At 45.6% G+C, this 17,660-nt stretch overlaps 1 protein-coding gene across 1 annotated transcript in view; it reads right to left on the bottom strand.

Annotated features, from left to right (window-relative positions):
* Nucleotides 1–5,314: 5,314 nt before the first annotated feature.
* The window catches only part of dact1 (dishevelled binding antagonist of beta catenin 1), a 16,084-nt gene continuing 3,738 nt past the window's right edge, over nt 5,315–17,660 (bottom strand). Inside the window, exons 2-4 of the mRNA XM_022766112.1 lie at nt 11,242–11,371; nt 9,898–10,011; nt 5,315–8,230 (exon numbers count right to left, since the gene is read on the bottom strand). Of these exons, the coding sequence (XP_022621833.1) occupies nt 6,075–8,230; nt 9,898–10,011; nt 11,242–11,371 (2,400 nt within the window). The 3' untranslated portion in view covers nt 5,315–6,074. The remainder of the gene's footprint in view (nt 8,231–9,897; nt 10,012–11,241; nt 11,372–17,660) is intronic.

The raw sequence follows: 17,660 nt of genomic DNA on the forward strand, positions 1-17,660 counted from the left end.
AGATTAAATTCTTCAACTTTCACTTCAAATCCAAAGTCACCACTCAGTTACGTAACAGCTTTCATATGTGGTGTGTGTGTGTGTGTGTGTGTGTGTGTGTGTGTGTGTGTGTGTGTGTGTGTGTGTGTGTGATGAGCTGAACTCTCTCTGAACCATCGGAACATCAACATGATGATTTGTGGTCGCACTAATTACAGCCAACAGTCGTTTCTCTGAAAACAAAGTCAACCATAAAACATGTTTAAAACCCTCCATGTTTACTGCAGATGCAGAGAGACGAGATGCAGAGAGACACAATGAGACAGAGAGACTCAACGAGACTCAACGAGACACAAGACAGAAGATGTAACGAGAGACAGAAACAATGCGAGACAAAAGATTCAAAAAGACAAACTGGGACACAGAGACGGCGCAATGTGCAAAAAATGCAATGTGACAACACGAGACAAAGGAAATGCGCAGCAGTAACACACATTCAGAAAAAACATGAGACAATACGACAAAATGAGATACGAGACAACAAGAAGAAAACTACACAGAAATGAGACGAAACGATGAGAACCAAGACAAAATGAGACAGAATGAGATCAATCAAGATACAAAAGCAATGATATCTATACATGAAAGACACAACAAGACCACAAGAGATAACGAAGACTAGGATGCAGGTAGATGCAAAACGAGGTGACAAGACACAATGAGACGCAGTAAAACTACAATGCTACAAAATAAAATGAGATGTCAGAAGATGAAGCAACACAACACGAGATTCAACAAGACGCAACGAGATGAAATCCAACACAGTGAGATGCAACACGTTGCAGTACCAGCTAAAAAGACACGAGAGCTGGAGCAGCATGAGACATGAAGACACAGTGAGATGCAGCGAGACAAAACGAGATGAACAAGCCACAACAAAGAATCCTGAGCCATGTATCAGACTCACAGTTAAACAGTCTCTTGATTTAATGTGGGGGAATCAATAGACATGTTTGAGCTGTAAGACACCATCAGCGTCACAACGAGACAAAACGAGCTGCAATAAAACACAATGAGATCCAGAGAGCTGCAACCACACAACTTAGAGCACGCAAAGCTACAAGATGCAAAGAGAAGTAACGAGACAGTGAGATGCAACGACACAAAATAAGACAACAAGATACGAGACACGACGAGATGTTGACAAGTGTTGCTGGAATTTTTTCTTATTTTAGAACATTATAAAATTATTTATTTATGGATAAATAGATCCCGCTTTACAATAAGACTTTTGTAAATGATTTATGAATGGTTTCACTAGCTAATTAATTAGCTTGTTAACTATAAATCATTTATAAATCCTTATTAAGGTTAGTCTTATTGTAAAGTGGGGCAGATAAATAATTTGCAGTGAGACCAGACTTCTCGAACTTAAAGTGAGCTGTGAGAAATCAACAGATAGAAAGATTTCATTCAGAAGTCGGAGTCAGGAGTGTGAGAAGCAGCTTAACTCAAAAACACACTAAATATCTTGTGATTGGGCTGAGCAGCAGGGAGACGGGTTATTACTGGATGCCAACTGGGACAAAACCCTTACAGTTCCAGGCTGTCAAGATTCAGGATTTGAGGTCGGAGGAAACAGATGAACTCAGAACAATGAAACGCTGCTGTTAAGAGTCCACATTTAATGAAGCATAAAAAGGTTAAAGCACCAGTAATGGCATACACAGATATATACACACACACAGTATCAGTAACAGTCACACACAGTTGCATATATGATCATTTACAAGAGTAAAGTTGGTACTGTTGGATCAGTATGAAGCAGCTTGGTGGTTGAAGGTTTTTGGCTGTTAAACTCTCACTAGAGATTTAAATTAAAAAAAACTGTTTGAACAGCAGAAACAAATCTCAGTCAATGGAAAGTTAAAATAGCTCTCAACACAAAGACGGCGTGACAGCTGACGAGAAGCTTTCTGTGGGTTTTTTCTTTTTTTAGAGCTTTGTAAGAGCTATTTATATCTGGAACATGTAAACTCTGGACCAGAATAGACGAGGACAATGAATTTAAAGAGATTCCAGAAAACGAATTTAAGGCTGAACATCAAACTCCAACAACGTCTTGGCATGAGCCCGCTGAGGAAAACTTCAAACAGACTTTTAGCGAAAGCCTCTCGATCCCTGTCTTATCCAGAGTCAGAGCTTTAGTACACAGGTATGTCCAGGATGTGTTTAGCCTAGCTTAGCACAAAGAGTGGGGGGCGAGGGAAGTGATTGTTATGATCCATAGGCTAAGGGTCATGCTTAGTTATTAGATGGCAAGCTAATGTTAGTTTTAGTGCATCTGTTACGTATCAATGTGTTCAGACTGTCCAGAGCTATAGCTAACTGACTCTCCAAAGCAGATTTCACAGACTTTTAGTGCAAAGTTATGTTAGCGAGAGAGCTAATGTGTTTGCTTAATAGCCAAAGAAATGGCAACATGGTGGAGCACAACTGTCAAACAGCTAGCTTGAATGCTAACTGCTGCTAAAACTGCAATGGCTCTCGTTTACATGTTCATTTCTACACTGAATAAACAAGATACATCAGACAGACTTGTAGTTGCTGAAATGTGGATTTTCATCTCTTCTAATGGAGCTAGGCTAACAGTTCATCCGTCTGTAGTGTTTCTGCTAAAGTAGCTAAAAACGTCATGGTACAACATCAGTTAGCTAGACACAGCTAATGTAACATCAGATTTTGCTAGCTGTTTGTGAGTAATTGATAGCCAATGTTACCATTTGTAGCTACTATAGCATCAACCACGTAGCTTTAAACATCTAACTAAATACCTCATATAGCATTTACTATGCTAGCTGTTTGGTAGCAACACTAGCTAGAGGTCTCCATCTGCCTCCAGTCTTTGCTCTAACACAGTGTTCACATCATATTGTTTTAACTGAGAATGAGTCATTTTATAGCAGCTGCTGTTGGTTTCACTTGGTAAAAAAGCTGCTATAAACACATCTGAGGCATCTGACTCTGGAGAAGAAAGAAAACGAAATGATTTATCAAACCGTTCTGACGAGCGAGCGCGCAGCTTTGTAAGTTTGCAGGTGAAATGTGGGCGTCTCAGATAAAACCAGGCTTGGTTTAGTTGGTGTTTTTTAAACACCCTGATTACATTTAGCCAAGGGTTCAAAAGCATTTCAGCAACTTTATTTCACACTGCTGTGGGTTTAATAAAGAATTGGCAACATGTTGTAAAATTAAAAAGTAAAACACAGTGAAATACCTTGTATCTCCATGGCAACGGCTGTTTGAAGAAAGAAAACGTTCTGCTGGACTTAGAACATCTCATGGAGAAACGGGTCATTTCACTGATTTCAAAGAAGCGAATCACGAAAACCTGAGGACAAGATTCCCCCAGCAGTGACAATAAAAATAAAAACAAACCAAATGTTATTCTGGTTTTCACCTCTAAATGCTGTATAAATAGGTTATTGTGGCAACAGTGGTGGAAGTATTAAAGACACATCAGACTTAGTATAGAAATGTTATATAAACTGCAGCTCAGGCCCAGCTGTCAGTCAGTTAGTACCATGTGTGGTATCCAATATGTACCAAGCAAATATATTAGGTTTTAAATAGCTTTCTGAAAAAAAAAAAAAAAAAAAAAAAAAAAAACTTAAATCAGGATCATCTAATAAAAAGAGAAGCATTTACAGATGTTTGGCGTGCCGGTGCGCTTCAGCAAAGGGCAAAAGTTTGTGTGATAATAAATACAAAAACAAGGCTACATACAAACAACAGATCAACAGGGTCCCGTCGTCCGTCCTGTCTACTGACAGTCTGTCTCAAAGTGCAGGAAATAAAGAGATTACTGCAGAGAGATCCCACTTAAACCCTCAACCCAACTTAGGAACATCTGAAGAACCCTCTGGACAACTTTCTAAACAACCATCTGGAGACATTGAGAAATGTTTTAAGAAACATTTGAGGAACCATCTGAAGAACTTTCCTAACAACTCTCTGAAGAACCTGACTAAAACTCATTCTACCAGAGACCAGAGAGCACAGGTCCAATAGAGACACTAAAGGCCTCGGCCCGCTTCAAACAAAGTGCCTTTCAGATCATTGAGCAGCATCTGAAACCTCCTTCCTGACGGAGAGTTCGCTAGCAGTAATTTTTGTTGGTACAGAACTCTGAAGACACAACCACTCACAGGTGATCAGAAACATGGATACTGTCATGATCACGTAAACGAGGAGATTAAAAATAGATGTTAAGGTACTCAGGGAGAGAAGTGAGTGTCTTTTACTGATGCATTTTTAAGAAACCAAATCGAGAGGAAAATACAAGTTAACAACTCATCCTCTGATTCAGACCAGAGCAAATAACCTGAAGGTTTGAAAACGCTCTAAAAGACAGAGCCTCAAGATTGGTACAAATGGTACCTTGTGGCAACACGCATTTAAGTTCAATTTACTTTGCTGGTGTATATTCCCGAGTCAAATTACACATATACAACAGGGGCCTTGAGGGTCTGGGGCCCTGGAGAAGTTGCCCATGTTGCCTGGATGGTAATCTGGCTTTGCTACAAAGACTGGACAGAGATGGGGGGGGGGCAGGATGGACAACATGTTTGTTTGAAGCGTACTGAGGCCTCTCAGGTCTGACTAACAGCCGGGTTTGCATCGGCTGAGGCACTTGTTGGGCCAGAAGAGACAGAGGGGAGGGGAGGGAAGGAGGCCAATTTGATTGGCTACATCCGAACTCAAGACCAACCCCTTTACCTTTTCACAAACAGTAGTTTCCCACAATGCAACTTAAACTGTGTTTGTTGGAAACGTGGGAAGTTGGAAATGAGAAGAACCAGCAGTTTGAAGAGATGACCACTGATTCAGAAATAGTCTGACATTCAAAAACGTCTCAAAGTGATACCTGTTTGAGCGGCCATGTTGATTTGTGTGATATCATGAACTGTAGTAATGTTGATCATGTTTGTCTGTAGAGTCCATGGGAACAACCCAGTGCTGTGGTACGTGGTGTTTCTCGCTCACAAGTGAAACCACACCCTCAAATTTCCTTAAAGGAGCTGCTTGTAAGTTTTACAATTGCTACAAAGCTAACGTTAGCATTAGCAGCTGTTTACTCTCCAGTCTAGAAGAAATGTTCTGAGTTCAGCATCAAACTTCATTCCTTTGCTCATCAACAGCTGTCTCCAGAGATGGAGAGAATCCCCTTTGTTTTGCCTCTATTTCTATCCCTTCTTTTCCTCTACTGAAGTTAGCATGCTAACCAGCTAGCCCCGGCCCATCTTGTCACTTTCCGATACTGAGTCACTGTAGCGTCAAGTCTGCCTTGAAGAAGTAGCTGCTCAGAGGACGTATTATAACCTCTTGTACTGTAAACACAATGATTGCTGAAGCTCAGGGCAAGACTGGTAGACTAAATACACACCTGTTAATGCTAACGTTAGCTATGTAGCAATAGCAGAACTTTGAAAAAGCTCCTTTATTAGAAAGTAAAACCCCACATGATCCATGTGAAGGTAAATTTAGACTCAGGGAGCTGATGGGATGATATGTTTGCCAACCAAGTGGCTTAGGAGCACCGTTACAAGATTATTGACGACAAGATCCCTCCTCGTTCCCTCTTTAGCATTTAGACGTCAGAAAACTTCTACTCCTGAAGTCACGATTACCTCAACACTGAGCCAGTCAGATGGACTCCACTGGTGAACACAGACGGTTAACAAAGGATATGAAGAAGATAGTAAATTTAGAAAAAAAATCCATGGACTTTTTGTTGTTGTCGGGGATCAGCCTGGACAAATGTCACACATACTTTTACAAAGATGGATGACTGGTTTGGATTTGTCTCTCAGGCGAAAGAGGCTTGGGGTTGGTTCAAATGTCACTGTAGAAAAGTGTTTGTCCACTTCATAAGTGTCCCAGCACCTGTCCTCCCTCAGGACTGTTTCTACATGAGATTTGGTTCAGATACACTACAAGTGCATGGGTAAGGCACCCCAGCTGATCTGGCTCTGGTTCAGATCGGTCGAGCAGGGTCAGGGTGGCGGCGGGGTGATTTCCCGCCTCCAGCCGTCTCACACGGTGGTCATGAGTTTGAGCGAGCCCGACCTGAACCTCAGGATTTTCTTCTTCAGGTTGTGAGAGGCCTTAATCTTGACGAAGGCCTTCGCCTGAGCCGGAGTCATTTCCTGCCCCACCGCCCTGGCCCCTGGTGCCCCTAACTGGCTCCACCCCCTGCCCATTCCACCTGTCCTACCCCCAGCCCCACCTCCTCCACTCTCCTCAGTATCACTGGTGGTGGTGCTCTCCTCCACATACTCCTCCTCACTGGACTCACTGTCTCCGAAGCAGTTGGTGGTGTAGTTGGACCTCTCGTCCTCACTGGTGTCCACGATGGTGGAGTGAAAGAGCGACGCACACTCGGCCGAATACTCTGAGTCACTTCCTCCGACGTAAGAGTACGGGCTGCTCAGCTGCTCACCAGAGGGGAGGTACACGCCGGCTGGAGAATGGCTGAGAAGCTCTTTTCTCTGCCGCCTCTGAGCGCGCCTGAACGCCTCGTCGTATGGGACCTCCATGATCGCACGCAACCGCCGGTAATCATTTCGTTTGTGTTTTGGTTTGGCGATGACCACAACCTGGTCACGCCCGTGGTGATGATGATGATGGTGACTGTGATGGTGGTGGGTACCACTGTAGTGGTGGTGGTTTCCATGGTGATGGTGCTTGGATACACCTGACCGCACGCTGCTTAGCGTCGATGTGGCGTGCTTGTCCAGGACTCGACCCTCGGGGATGGACACAGGGAGGCGTTTGTTGACTCTGGAGGAGGACACCCCAGGAGCCCCGACAGGTGATCTCTTGGAGACTTTCATGTGGGCGGAGCCTCCGTCTTCCAGCAGCCGGGACTTTTTAGAACTGGACCTGTGGTGGGATTTATCCCCTCTCCTCTCTGCGGGCTCACTGCGTTCAGAGGCCCGACTTGTCTTCACCTTGACAGTCTTGATACTCTTGCTGCCACCCTTGCGGAGTTTGATGTTCTGCCGCTGGGCAGGGATGTACTTGGCATTAACCATGTGACTCCCTCCTCCTTCTCCTTCGTCTCCTCCTGCTTCGTCCTGACTCGGGGAGGACGACCCCGCACTGGCCAGCTCTGGCACTGACCTATCGCCTTCGTCTGTCTGGTCTGTTGGGAGATGCTTGTGGCTGTTCTTAGGAGTAGATCCAAGGAGCAGGTCCTGGTCAGGGGGGTAACATGGCTGCTTGGACTCTTTGGGGGTGGAGTTAGCTTTGGGACTGCCCAGCTCCCTGGCGTCTTTAGGCAGAGTCGCAGTGGACGCTGCTGAGGGAAGAAGAAGCCCTTTGTTCTTCTTTTTCATCAGACTGTTGGTGCTTGTGTTGGTGTCCTTGTTGGTGAAGAAACCGTCGTTCTGGATGCCGTTAGTAAGAGGAAAGCTGTTCTGGTTCGGTGCCAAGTCACTGTTGTTGATCATCGTGTCATCGCCGCCACCGTGGAAACCATTTTGGATCTCTTGCTCTTCACCTTTACTTTCCACAGACCACTGCCTCTGAGGGGAGAAGGTGGCAGCACCGTCTGCGGATCCTCCTCCTGCTGCCCAGGAGGGTTTGAGTTCAGTCAACCTCAGAGTCCCTAAACCAGAACCAGAGCTGAGACCAGAGACCTGCCTCACACAGAGACTCGCCTGCCGCAGGATGCTCTTTGATGGGTCAGTGCTGATGCTGGTCCGGGGTCTGCTGGTCCTGATGGGCAGGGCTCTCCGCTGCAGCAGACTGTAGATGTAGCTGTCCAGACGCTTATGACACGGGGTCTGGGAGGAAGAGGAAGAGGGGGCCGGCCAGGAGGAGCTCTGAGGTACAAGAGGAGCTGGAACAGAAGCAGATTCTGGTCGGAGACCCTCAACACCGGCCTCGATGGCTTTCAGAAGCCCTTCGTCTCTGCCGTGACCGCCATGACTCAACATCTGGAGGAAGACGGGGCTCTGGACGGCCACAGCGTGCAGCGGGCTCGGGTACCGGAACACGTCGCTGCCATTTCGGGCCACCAGGTCGCAGTGGTACTTAGACTGGGAGTCACAGGAGGCCACTAAGGGGACAGGATCCAGGGTGGGCGGGTGAGGAGCGGAGACTGAGCGACGAACTGTACCAGAAGAAAAGTCGTCACAGAGTCCTCCGACCAGACCGTCACACTCCAAACAGCTGGGCAGCTCATCTGAAGGAGAACGAGAAGGAATGTGACATTAGAGATCAGGTCCAGTCAAAGCAGCAGGTTCTGGATATTCACAGCTCTCATTTCAGGTCCAGGTCTGCTGTAAACCCGCCTGCTAAACACTTCGCAGTCTCAAACATAAACAGTCTAAATGGATCTAAGTTTATTTCAGTGTTGCAGCGTTTCCTAATGTCAACAGCTGACAGGAAGTTAACTTGGACAGAGCTGTTTCCAAGCAATGCAGTTCTGATGAAATGGTCTGTTGAGTGTGGTAATGACCCTGTTTGGTTCAGCTGTGGATGGAGAGTCTAAGCATTAGTAAGTGGAAAATTCTTTTCTGTGGAGACAGTGTGCTGTGAAATGTTAACTCTTCACGTTCACTGCCGCTCCTGGAAATGATTTAAACAGCATCAGACCTGGATTAGAGGCACAAGTCAAAATTCAAACAGAAATAAAACTGAGCAAAACGGTGTAACTAGTCCGTGCGAGGACGTTGAATATAACTGACTGTAATTTATTCACAGCTCAGAAAAATTAGGTCAAAATCTTTGGTGGCCCTGAAGCGCAACGCTCTGCAGCTTAAGAAAACACATGTAAATAGACGAAACACAAACAGATTCAGAAACATCTTCATCAGTTTGACCACACATGAGCTGCAAATACTCATATTACACAAAGGAAGTGTTTCCAGGGGACACTAAAGAGTGATGAACCCGGCTGGGACGCACTTGCATGGATGGTGTTAAAACACATCCATGTGCACTTGTTGTTAAAAGCTTTTAACTTCAAAAGTCACAAAGCATTGAACGACAAGTGCGTCACAGCTGGGTTCATCACTTTTTAATGTCCCCTGGAAACACTTCCTCTGTGTTCTGAGTAAAGATGTTTCTGAAGTTGTTTGTTTTGTCTGTTTACATGTTTTCTTGCAGAGCGTTGAGCTTCAGGGGGGTCAAAGCCTACGTGGCGTTAGCAAGGCTAAGCTAAGATGGTACACTACATCAGCCGGCGAGGCTCACAGCTAACTGCTCTGACTTTGTGTTACCACCACTTTTACACGAGCTACTGAACGCACCAGCTGTCAGACCAGAACCTGGAGGATCTGCTCCAGAAATGAGACCACCTCGTTCAGAGTCACACTGACGTCAGGCGCTCAGGTCACCTGGTGATTCGAGGTGACGACTGTGAGCCCAGGTGCATCACATGTAACACAGGTCCGAACTGTCTACAGCTCCACTTCAAAGGATGACTTTTATTTTGAAGGCCAAGCTCAAGCCTCAGTGTGCGTGTGTTCGTGTTTACACATTTGGTGGATCTGTAGGTGTCAATGTGTGTGTGTGTGTGTGTGTGTGTGTGTGTGTGTGTGTGTGTGTGTGTGTTTATACAGCGGAGTGACCAAAAGGAGCACAGCAACATAAAACAGCAGAGGAGAGGAGGAGGAGAAAGAGGAGGAGGAAGAGGAGGAGGGGGTTGAGAAACAGGAAACCAGTGTGTTCAGCGGAGGTTGATGGCGACAGTATGTAAACAGAGTTAATGAGACTCAGACTCAGCAGCTCCTTCGTGTTTCACTGACTCCACAGAGGAAGGTTTTTGCTTTCTGGCAGATGATTGGACAGAAACAGACCAGCTGATGTGTGTAGTCTCTGAAGCGATTGGTGGGGGTGGGTGTGTACCTGTGGACGGGAGGCGTCCGTCAGCGTCCGCCATCGAGCAGAAACACTCGCTGAAGACCGAGTTGGACGAGTTAGAGAGAGAGCCGGACGCCCCGTCACTCAACTCATAGAAACCTGAGAGACACAGACAGGAAGTGATGTCATGACCATTAAAACACAGGTAACCACACTGTTGTAGCCCTGTGATGCACGGAAGCCCAGACAACAAAAACTTTTTTAACACATCTATTTCTGAGGGTCGGAAGTCAGACCGGTTCTAGTTCTGGTCTCAAGTCCTTAAGATCACTAAAGGTACCACGTTTTCCATTTTCATAAAAATATTAAAGTTCCATATTTTCCTCTTCTTCTGTGTTTTATTTGAAGTCGCTGAGCCTCCTCTCTTCTGATTTGCTGACTGTTTGCTGAGCAATCCAATAGCAGATTTGAGGTAAAAATCCTGCAAGGTTTGGATGGTGGGTCCAGGTGGGCGGGGCTTGGTGACTGCTTTGTTGTGACATCACAAAGTTCCAGAAGTCCTGACGGCTGGTTTTAAGGCTCAGTTTCTGAATACAGGCTGTGTGCATTTCTCTGTGGACTGAGGCTTTGATACTTTCACAGTATTAATATAGAAGCTAGACCTGATCTATAATCACACTACACATGGACACAGACCTTTACACTGGAGGAGCTTTAAAATCAGCGTTGAGCAGCACAGAGTCACCTGTTTGCAGATGATGCAGTTCTCTACACAATCGTCTCTATCACACACTTTCATCAGTTCTCTCTGAATTCAAGACAACACCAACTTATAACTGTCTCCACAAACCGTCCTCACCACACACCAACAACACATGACGGTAAAAGTACTACAGTACTGAGAGGTAAATGTACGTCAAGCGTCAAAGTAAAAGTCTTCGTCCCTGTGAGTCATATCCGGTTATATATGATATTATCAGTTCTTTGTTACTGATGGATTCATGTGATTAATGTGAATACATGTGCTGGTATTGTTTGTGAGGTAGACTCCTTTCAGTTTTATTGAAATAGTTTTTTTTCAGTGGAAGTTTTGGTAAATGACCTGTCACCAGACAGAAGAGAAAATAAAGAAATAAAGTTACTGTGAGGAGCGAATGTGTGAGTACTACAGCAGACTTTATCGTTAGAATTAAAGTAAAAGTGAAAGGTAACTGGAGCTACAGCTGATGAAAGTATTTAAAAGAACAGCAGGGAAAAAATGTTCCTCAGGTCGGCTCAGACCGAAGAAATCTAAAACCCTGACCAGGTTTTTCCTCCTGTTTCTGATCAGTCACAGATTAACTGTTTCAGCATGTTACGTCTAGTCGGGACTCTGGGAGTTTGATGTACCTGAGCTTGGTCGGCTGTCGGTCTCCAGCTGGTCATGTGACGCCTCGGTGTCCAGTCGCAGGTCGCTGATCTGTCGGTCCAGCTCCTGGAGCTGAGTGATGAGACCAGCGTCCCTCCTCCTCAGACAGTTCTGAAAACACACAGTCAGCATATTTCAGCTCTGAACTCTCTTTGCCCCAAAACAACAGAACAAACAGAGTCCTGATCCCAGAGGAGACCAGAGGAAACTTTAATAAACCAGACAGAGAACACAAACCAGAACAAACACAGACAGAAAACCCCAGTGGATCTATTTACAGAGCAGTGAGAGCCCAAAGTGTTTCACTCTGAATAAATGTAATAAGATTTAAAACTAAATAAACTAAGTAAAGGGAGATATTAAACAACAGATTAAAACCTGTGTCGCTTTAAAGTTGCAGAACAGAACTCAGATCTGCTCAGATTGAAAGATGGATGAGCAGATGAAAGTGGGACTGTCAGAAGAGAAAACAGAGACGTCCAGACACCAAATATCTGTCTCCAGCAGCTGATTAAAGTTTCTGAAGAGACTGAGAAGTTTAGTCTGAACGGAAGCTAAACTGAAGCTAAAGCTAAAACTTTATTTTCTTCTTTATTTCCTGTGGACTAAAGGGCCAGTACCACAGTGTAAAAATAAAAGTCCTGCACTCAAACTCCTACTGAGAACTAAAGTATGAAAAGTTAATGAGCACTGACTGACATAAGACACTCGTGATCTGTGAGCTGAGGGGCCTCAGGGCCCCTACATACCCCCCCACTATAACAATAATGTTCCCAAAATAAACAGGTTCTGTTCCTCAGTCCTGATCAGAGTCCTGACCCTGGTCTCCTCTGAGAGGAAACTCTCTGAAGCACGGCTACAGACACAAACATGGTGGCGACGTGATGAATCTGAGGCCTGAAGCTGCAGCTTCAGTGACGAGAATCTTCTAAACTCTCCATATGTTTGGTTGTGAAATATATTTCCACCTCTGCTGATCGCAGTGTGTTTAGACCTGCTCAGGTGTTCTTTCCTATTGATCACACGTCAACAGCAGAGAAGAGGCTTCGATGGCGGGAACAGGAATCTGTCTGACAAACAAACCGGAAGCCAAGAAGCTGAATCTCCTGCAGCCAGGTGACGTGGAGCTTAAACCCTCCCTGTGAGTGTCCGTTTGTTCCCGCCTCACAAATATCACCGACACACAGTGTGTGTCTTCATGTGGGAGAGCTTTGGAGGGACAGAGGAGGTAAAAAAAAACTCCTACAAGCAACACTTTTGCTGGAGTTTTTTTTTTACCTCCTTGGACCTCCTCCTGTCTCCGTGCACCTCGGAGTAGGTGAAGCTGAACTCCAGCAACACTTGTATTAAAAGAAGAAAAGAAGAACTTTATTTGAGCATTGCGTTGGTCAGGGAGGGACAGAGGAGCTGTTCCATGGAATCAGACTGATAACTGAGTCATTAAACATCCCTGTGAGGAACTGGATAAAACTGTAAACTGTCTGCAGCTCTGACGTCCATGGTGAATCAGGATGTTACTGATCAGACACAGGCGCGTCTTACTGTGAAAAACAACTGCTGCTCTTTCCTTTACTTTTCATGCTCCTGCTTTATACCTCGACACCGTGTCCTGCTCTGCATCTCTGTGACAGCTGCAGCTGCTTCAAACACAGATCACATGATCCGTTTATACAAACAGGAAGCTTCTAAACCCACCAGAATAAAAGAGCAAACAAACTTCAAGTCCCATCCTCTGCATTTATAAAAATCTTTACTCCTGATACTCTGAGTTCATTTTGTTGATACTTTTACCTCAGTAAAACTTGCACTTGTATGAAGTATTTGTACTCTGTGGTAATGATACTTTTACCTCAGTCAAACTTTTACTACAGTGAAGGATTTGAATACTTCTTTTTTTAAATCACTGTTAACGTCTCTTTCTGCAGATTAATAATTATCGACATTAATGACCAATCTGATGTTTTCTTTGATCAATGTCTAAAAATGATTAATTATCAAAATTGCTGATGATCATGTGACTTTAGTCTGTTTTTCTTCTTCGTGTCATTATATTTACAACTTTGACCAGAGACTGAAGATGTGAACACAGTGGGACAGACAGAGTCCTTTACTGATACTGCAGTGAGAACACAAACACACAAACACACACACACACACACACACACACACACCCAGTCTGAATCACACCCTCCCCCCTCCTGAGATGGAAAACATGCGGGTTATGCAGCGCTGCTCACAGGTCATGTGCTGCATTCCTGCGACTGAGCTGCTGCAGAGAAACAGAAACACACTGCTGCTGTCTGATCACCAATACATGATCACCAATACATGATCCCCAATACATGATCACCAATACACGATCACCAATACACGATCACCAATACATGATCACCAATACATGATCACCAATACACGATCACCAATACATGATCGTACATATCATGATTGATACATGACTAAATTTAAATAATTGATCACCTACAATATTAATGAGTCTGTCCACAGTCAAACACCTGGACAGGTAAATCTCTTTCCAGTCAAACATCTGGAGAGGCTGATAACACCTGTATTTTATCGTTAGATTGATCACAGTTAAACCGATTGATCACAGAGGAAGTCAGAGAGGTCAAAGGTCAGAGTTCAGCTGATTCACTGTTTGTTTCACTGTGGAAACTTTTCTTCTTTAAAGAGAAATTAAATGTGTGTGTGTGTGTGTGTGTGTGTGTGTGTGTGTGTCTTAGCAGCAGCTGCTCTCTGGAATGAGCAGCATGTTCAAACACAAACCAACGCTCGTCCAGCTGTTTCTCCTGTCAATCAACCAGCTGACAGCGAGCGTCAAGCCCCGCCTACGCTACAGGAAGTGATGTTACACACACACCAGAAAAATCTGTGATTTTAATCATGGTAACGCTCCATTTCATTGGTCGACTGTCAATGACATCACTTCCTCTATGAGCATGTGTCAGTGTTGTTGTTGTCAGGGAAACGAGCTGAGCCCCTCCCTGACCTGTGTGCTCTGAACAGTGTCAGAAACACTGATGTTGATTCAGTGTCTGTTTGTTATGGAGAGGAAGAGTACGGTAGCTGACGAGGTCAAACGCTCTGCAACAAAAACACAAAATAAAAAACAAATGCAAAAGAAAAAACACTGCTAACCTATGACTTGACCTTTGACCTTTGATAGAAAGAAGAGGCGACATAAAAAAGGTTTGTGTTCTTTTTTTACATTTGGCCATAAATTTTACAATATTTTAAAAGAGCAACAGAAAACGTAGCAAGTGTTAGCGTTAGCTTGTCTACAGTCTATGTGTGTTCCACTCAGAGCTCCCCCTAGAGGCCTGGAGCTCTGCTGTTCTGTTGTCTGGATACGCACCGTTTTCTTTCTCTGTTGCATTTGTTTTAAGGGTTCGTGTGTTTTTGTTGTTGTATCGTTTCTGTGTTTGCAGCTTGTTTGTTGTTCGTGTTTTGCACGTTTTTTCATTTGCAGCACGTTTCCGTTCTTGTATTTCTTTTGTATTTTCGTATGTGTTTTTGAATCTGCATCGTTTCTGATTTTCCCGCTCGTTTCTCCTGACCGGAGAGTTTTGGGTCGGCCACCGCAGAGGAGAGGAAACCTCTGTGGATAATTCAGCTGCAGGCAGAACAACAACTCCCATGATCCCACGCTACTTCACGACATCACAGTCAACACGGTGCATTCACAGGTCAGAGTTCACCATCGTCGTCATGCTGCCGTGTCTTTGGAAATGGAGGAGTTAGTCCGTCACCACAGCACCAGACACGTGACATCATGGAGTGACCACACCTGACACTGAAATAAAAGTCTCCAACTATTCAGCATATAATTTTACAATAGCCTACAGTTCCCCGTCCATAATGGAGAGTTTTACCACCACAGTATTTCACACATGACAGATGGACTCTATAAATAAAACCACTATATGAAGAGGTTACTGCTGAATGACTGACCCTAACCCCGGCCACCAATGGGTTTAAAATAATAGGAACGTGATCAGTTCCAACTTTTAATGGTTGAACATGAAGTTGAGCACAGACCAGGACCAGGACCAGGACCAGGACCAGGACCAGGACCAGGACCAGGACCAGGACCAGAGCCAGTCTCCTGTGTTTCCTGTGCAGACAGTTCGAACAGTTTGCTGTGAGTCTGCCTCAGCTGCTCCGTCACAGAGCTGAAAGTCGATCTGCAGAGTTTCCAGCAGCTCGCAGGAATCTCCATTTGTTACTGCTTAAAGGGAGGAGGGAGGTGGGGGGTGGGGTGGTGGGTGGGGGTCGCTAATCTGCTCCAGATTCAAGTTTGGAGCCGCAGCTGCAGCAGGGACAACGTCCAAAAACACAACAGACAGACAGAGAGGTCTGAAGAGGGAGAAGAGGAGCGGAGGTTTGCAGAGGACTGGGATCTGAACTGATCAGGGATCAGGTTTCCTTCAACAACACGTCCTGTCTGTGAAAACACGACGAGGAGCTGAGGCCTGCGACACACATGACGTAATCCCCCCAAACACAACCCAGCTGCTGAAACTGCTCGAGGTGTCGGAGCGAAGCGTCGAGACTCACATCAACGTGAAACACCTGAACACAACGTTTTCAACCTGGTCACAATTAAAACTGACACAAACAGAAGACGAGAGCAGCTGTTCATCTCACCACAAAGAGGCGTCGACATAACTTCACACACATCACATGATGCGACTGTGCTGAGGATATTTTGAGGCCTTGAAACTTCTCCAGGATTCTCCAGGACTCTCCAGACCAGAGCTCCTCTCCAGTGTTTGATTTCACACTGACCCGACTTCAAAGCTCTCACAGCGACACGCCGATGTGCCGCCTCACGTGTTAAAAGTTGCACTTGAACGCAGCGCAGAGACGACAGCTGACGGTCAGCTGACCACAGACACTCGTCGTGACGTCAGGACGTCCTCCGTCACAACAACACTCAACAAACACCAGCTTCAGAAACTGATCAGGCTGCAACATCACTGACACAACCAGGCTGTCTGCTGGGAGACCAGGTCTGGGAATGGGGTGGGGGGGTTAAACATCTGTGTGAGGTGTGATGACACGGGGGGGGGGGGGGGGGGGGGGGGGGGAGGGGGGGGGCTGATCACTGACCATAACCCTCAGCTGAGCTCAGGCTATGGTCAGTGATGGAAGGTGGGTCAGAGATAAAACCAGAGAAGAAGAAGCTGCCTGTCGGACTCTTCGTGGGAAGAGTCAGGACTCATCAGACCTGGAGTCAGCGAGTGAGACCAGATCGGAGTTTAGAGGCTCAAAGACACTTTGACTCATAAACCACATCGAGACGTTTAGAGAAACATCATGCTGATGTGAACCAGGCCTCACACAACAAAGGTCTCAGAGAACTGTCTGACGTCAGAGTCTTTGAAGGATGGAGAGAAGTAAGTCTGGAATCTTCCATCAAGTCCCAAACATAGTCCTCGAAGTCCACTCTCTTCCACACATCCTGGAAACTGTTCTATGGACTGAATGTCCTCACCACAGTGAGCCCAGGTCGGGATGAACTCGATCATGGCCCAGGCATCGCTCGGCCTACTTACCTGGCTGGACTGGCCAGCTCCACATAAACGGATTCGAGCCGAAACGGACTACACGCTCTAGGAAATCAGGTCGCCACTACAGGAGCAAGACATGCCCTAAACATCAAAGGAAATCCACTTACTGGAGGGGTCCAGCCCAGACTGAAATCCAGTAGAGATGCTGATTGGCTGAGCTTGAGAGACTCTGTACTGACTGACACAGGTCTGTAAGAAGACTGGTCAGACGTCCTCACTGAACCACTGAGCAGGTCTGAGGCCACACAGGAAGTTCAACTGTGAATAACCAGAGGACCTACGAACATCGTGAAGGGTGGAAAGACGAAACGATAAACGTTCCAAATGGAGAGACACCGCAGGCCCCGCCCTGCGCATTAACCAAAACAGCATTACTTCCTGCAGGTGAAGGAAACGCCTACGCCGGCGTCTCCGGTTTGGGTAGTTTGTTTTTGTGCTACGTGATTGATGGACGTTTGGACCTGAACTCTCTCCGTCACGCGTCCTGAGTTCAAATGAACAAACCAGCTTCAACGAAGTCCACAGTCCGCTTCACCGAGTCCCTGTGTGGAGGTTAGCACCACTAAGTTCTTCAGTCACATGGACCAGAGACGAACCTGATCACAGCTGCCTGACTCGAAAAACAACCAACATGAGGACCAGACAGTGTGTGTGTGTGTGATGTGTGGGTGTGTGTGTGGTGTGTGTGTGTGTGTTGTGTGTGTGTTGTGTGTGTGTTCCATTCTGTTCTCGAGGCTGCTTCAAGGCACGATGGCATCATCATGCGGCTCTTTAATTGAAAAGCGGGGTGTTTAATTTCAAGATTCACA

Source organism: Seriola dumerili, unplaced genomic scaffold (genome assembly GCF_002260705.1).
Source record: "Seriola dumerili isolate Sdu_G_001 unplaced genomic scaffold, Sdu_1.0 BDQW01000811.1, whole genome shotgun sequence".
Lineage (NCBI taxonomy): Eukaryota > Metazoa > Chordata > Actinopteri > Carangiformes > Carangidae > Seriola > Seriola dumerili.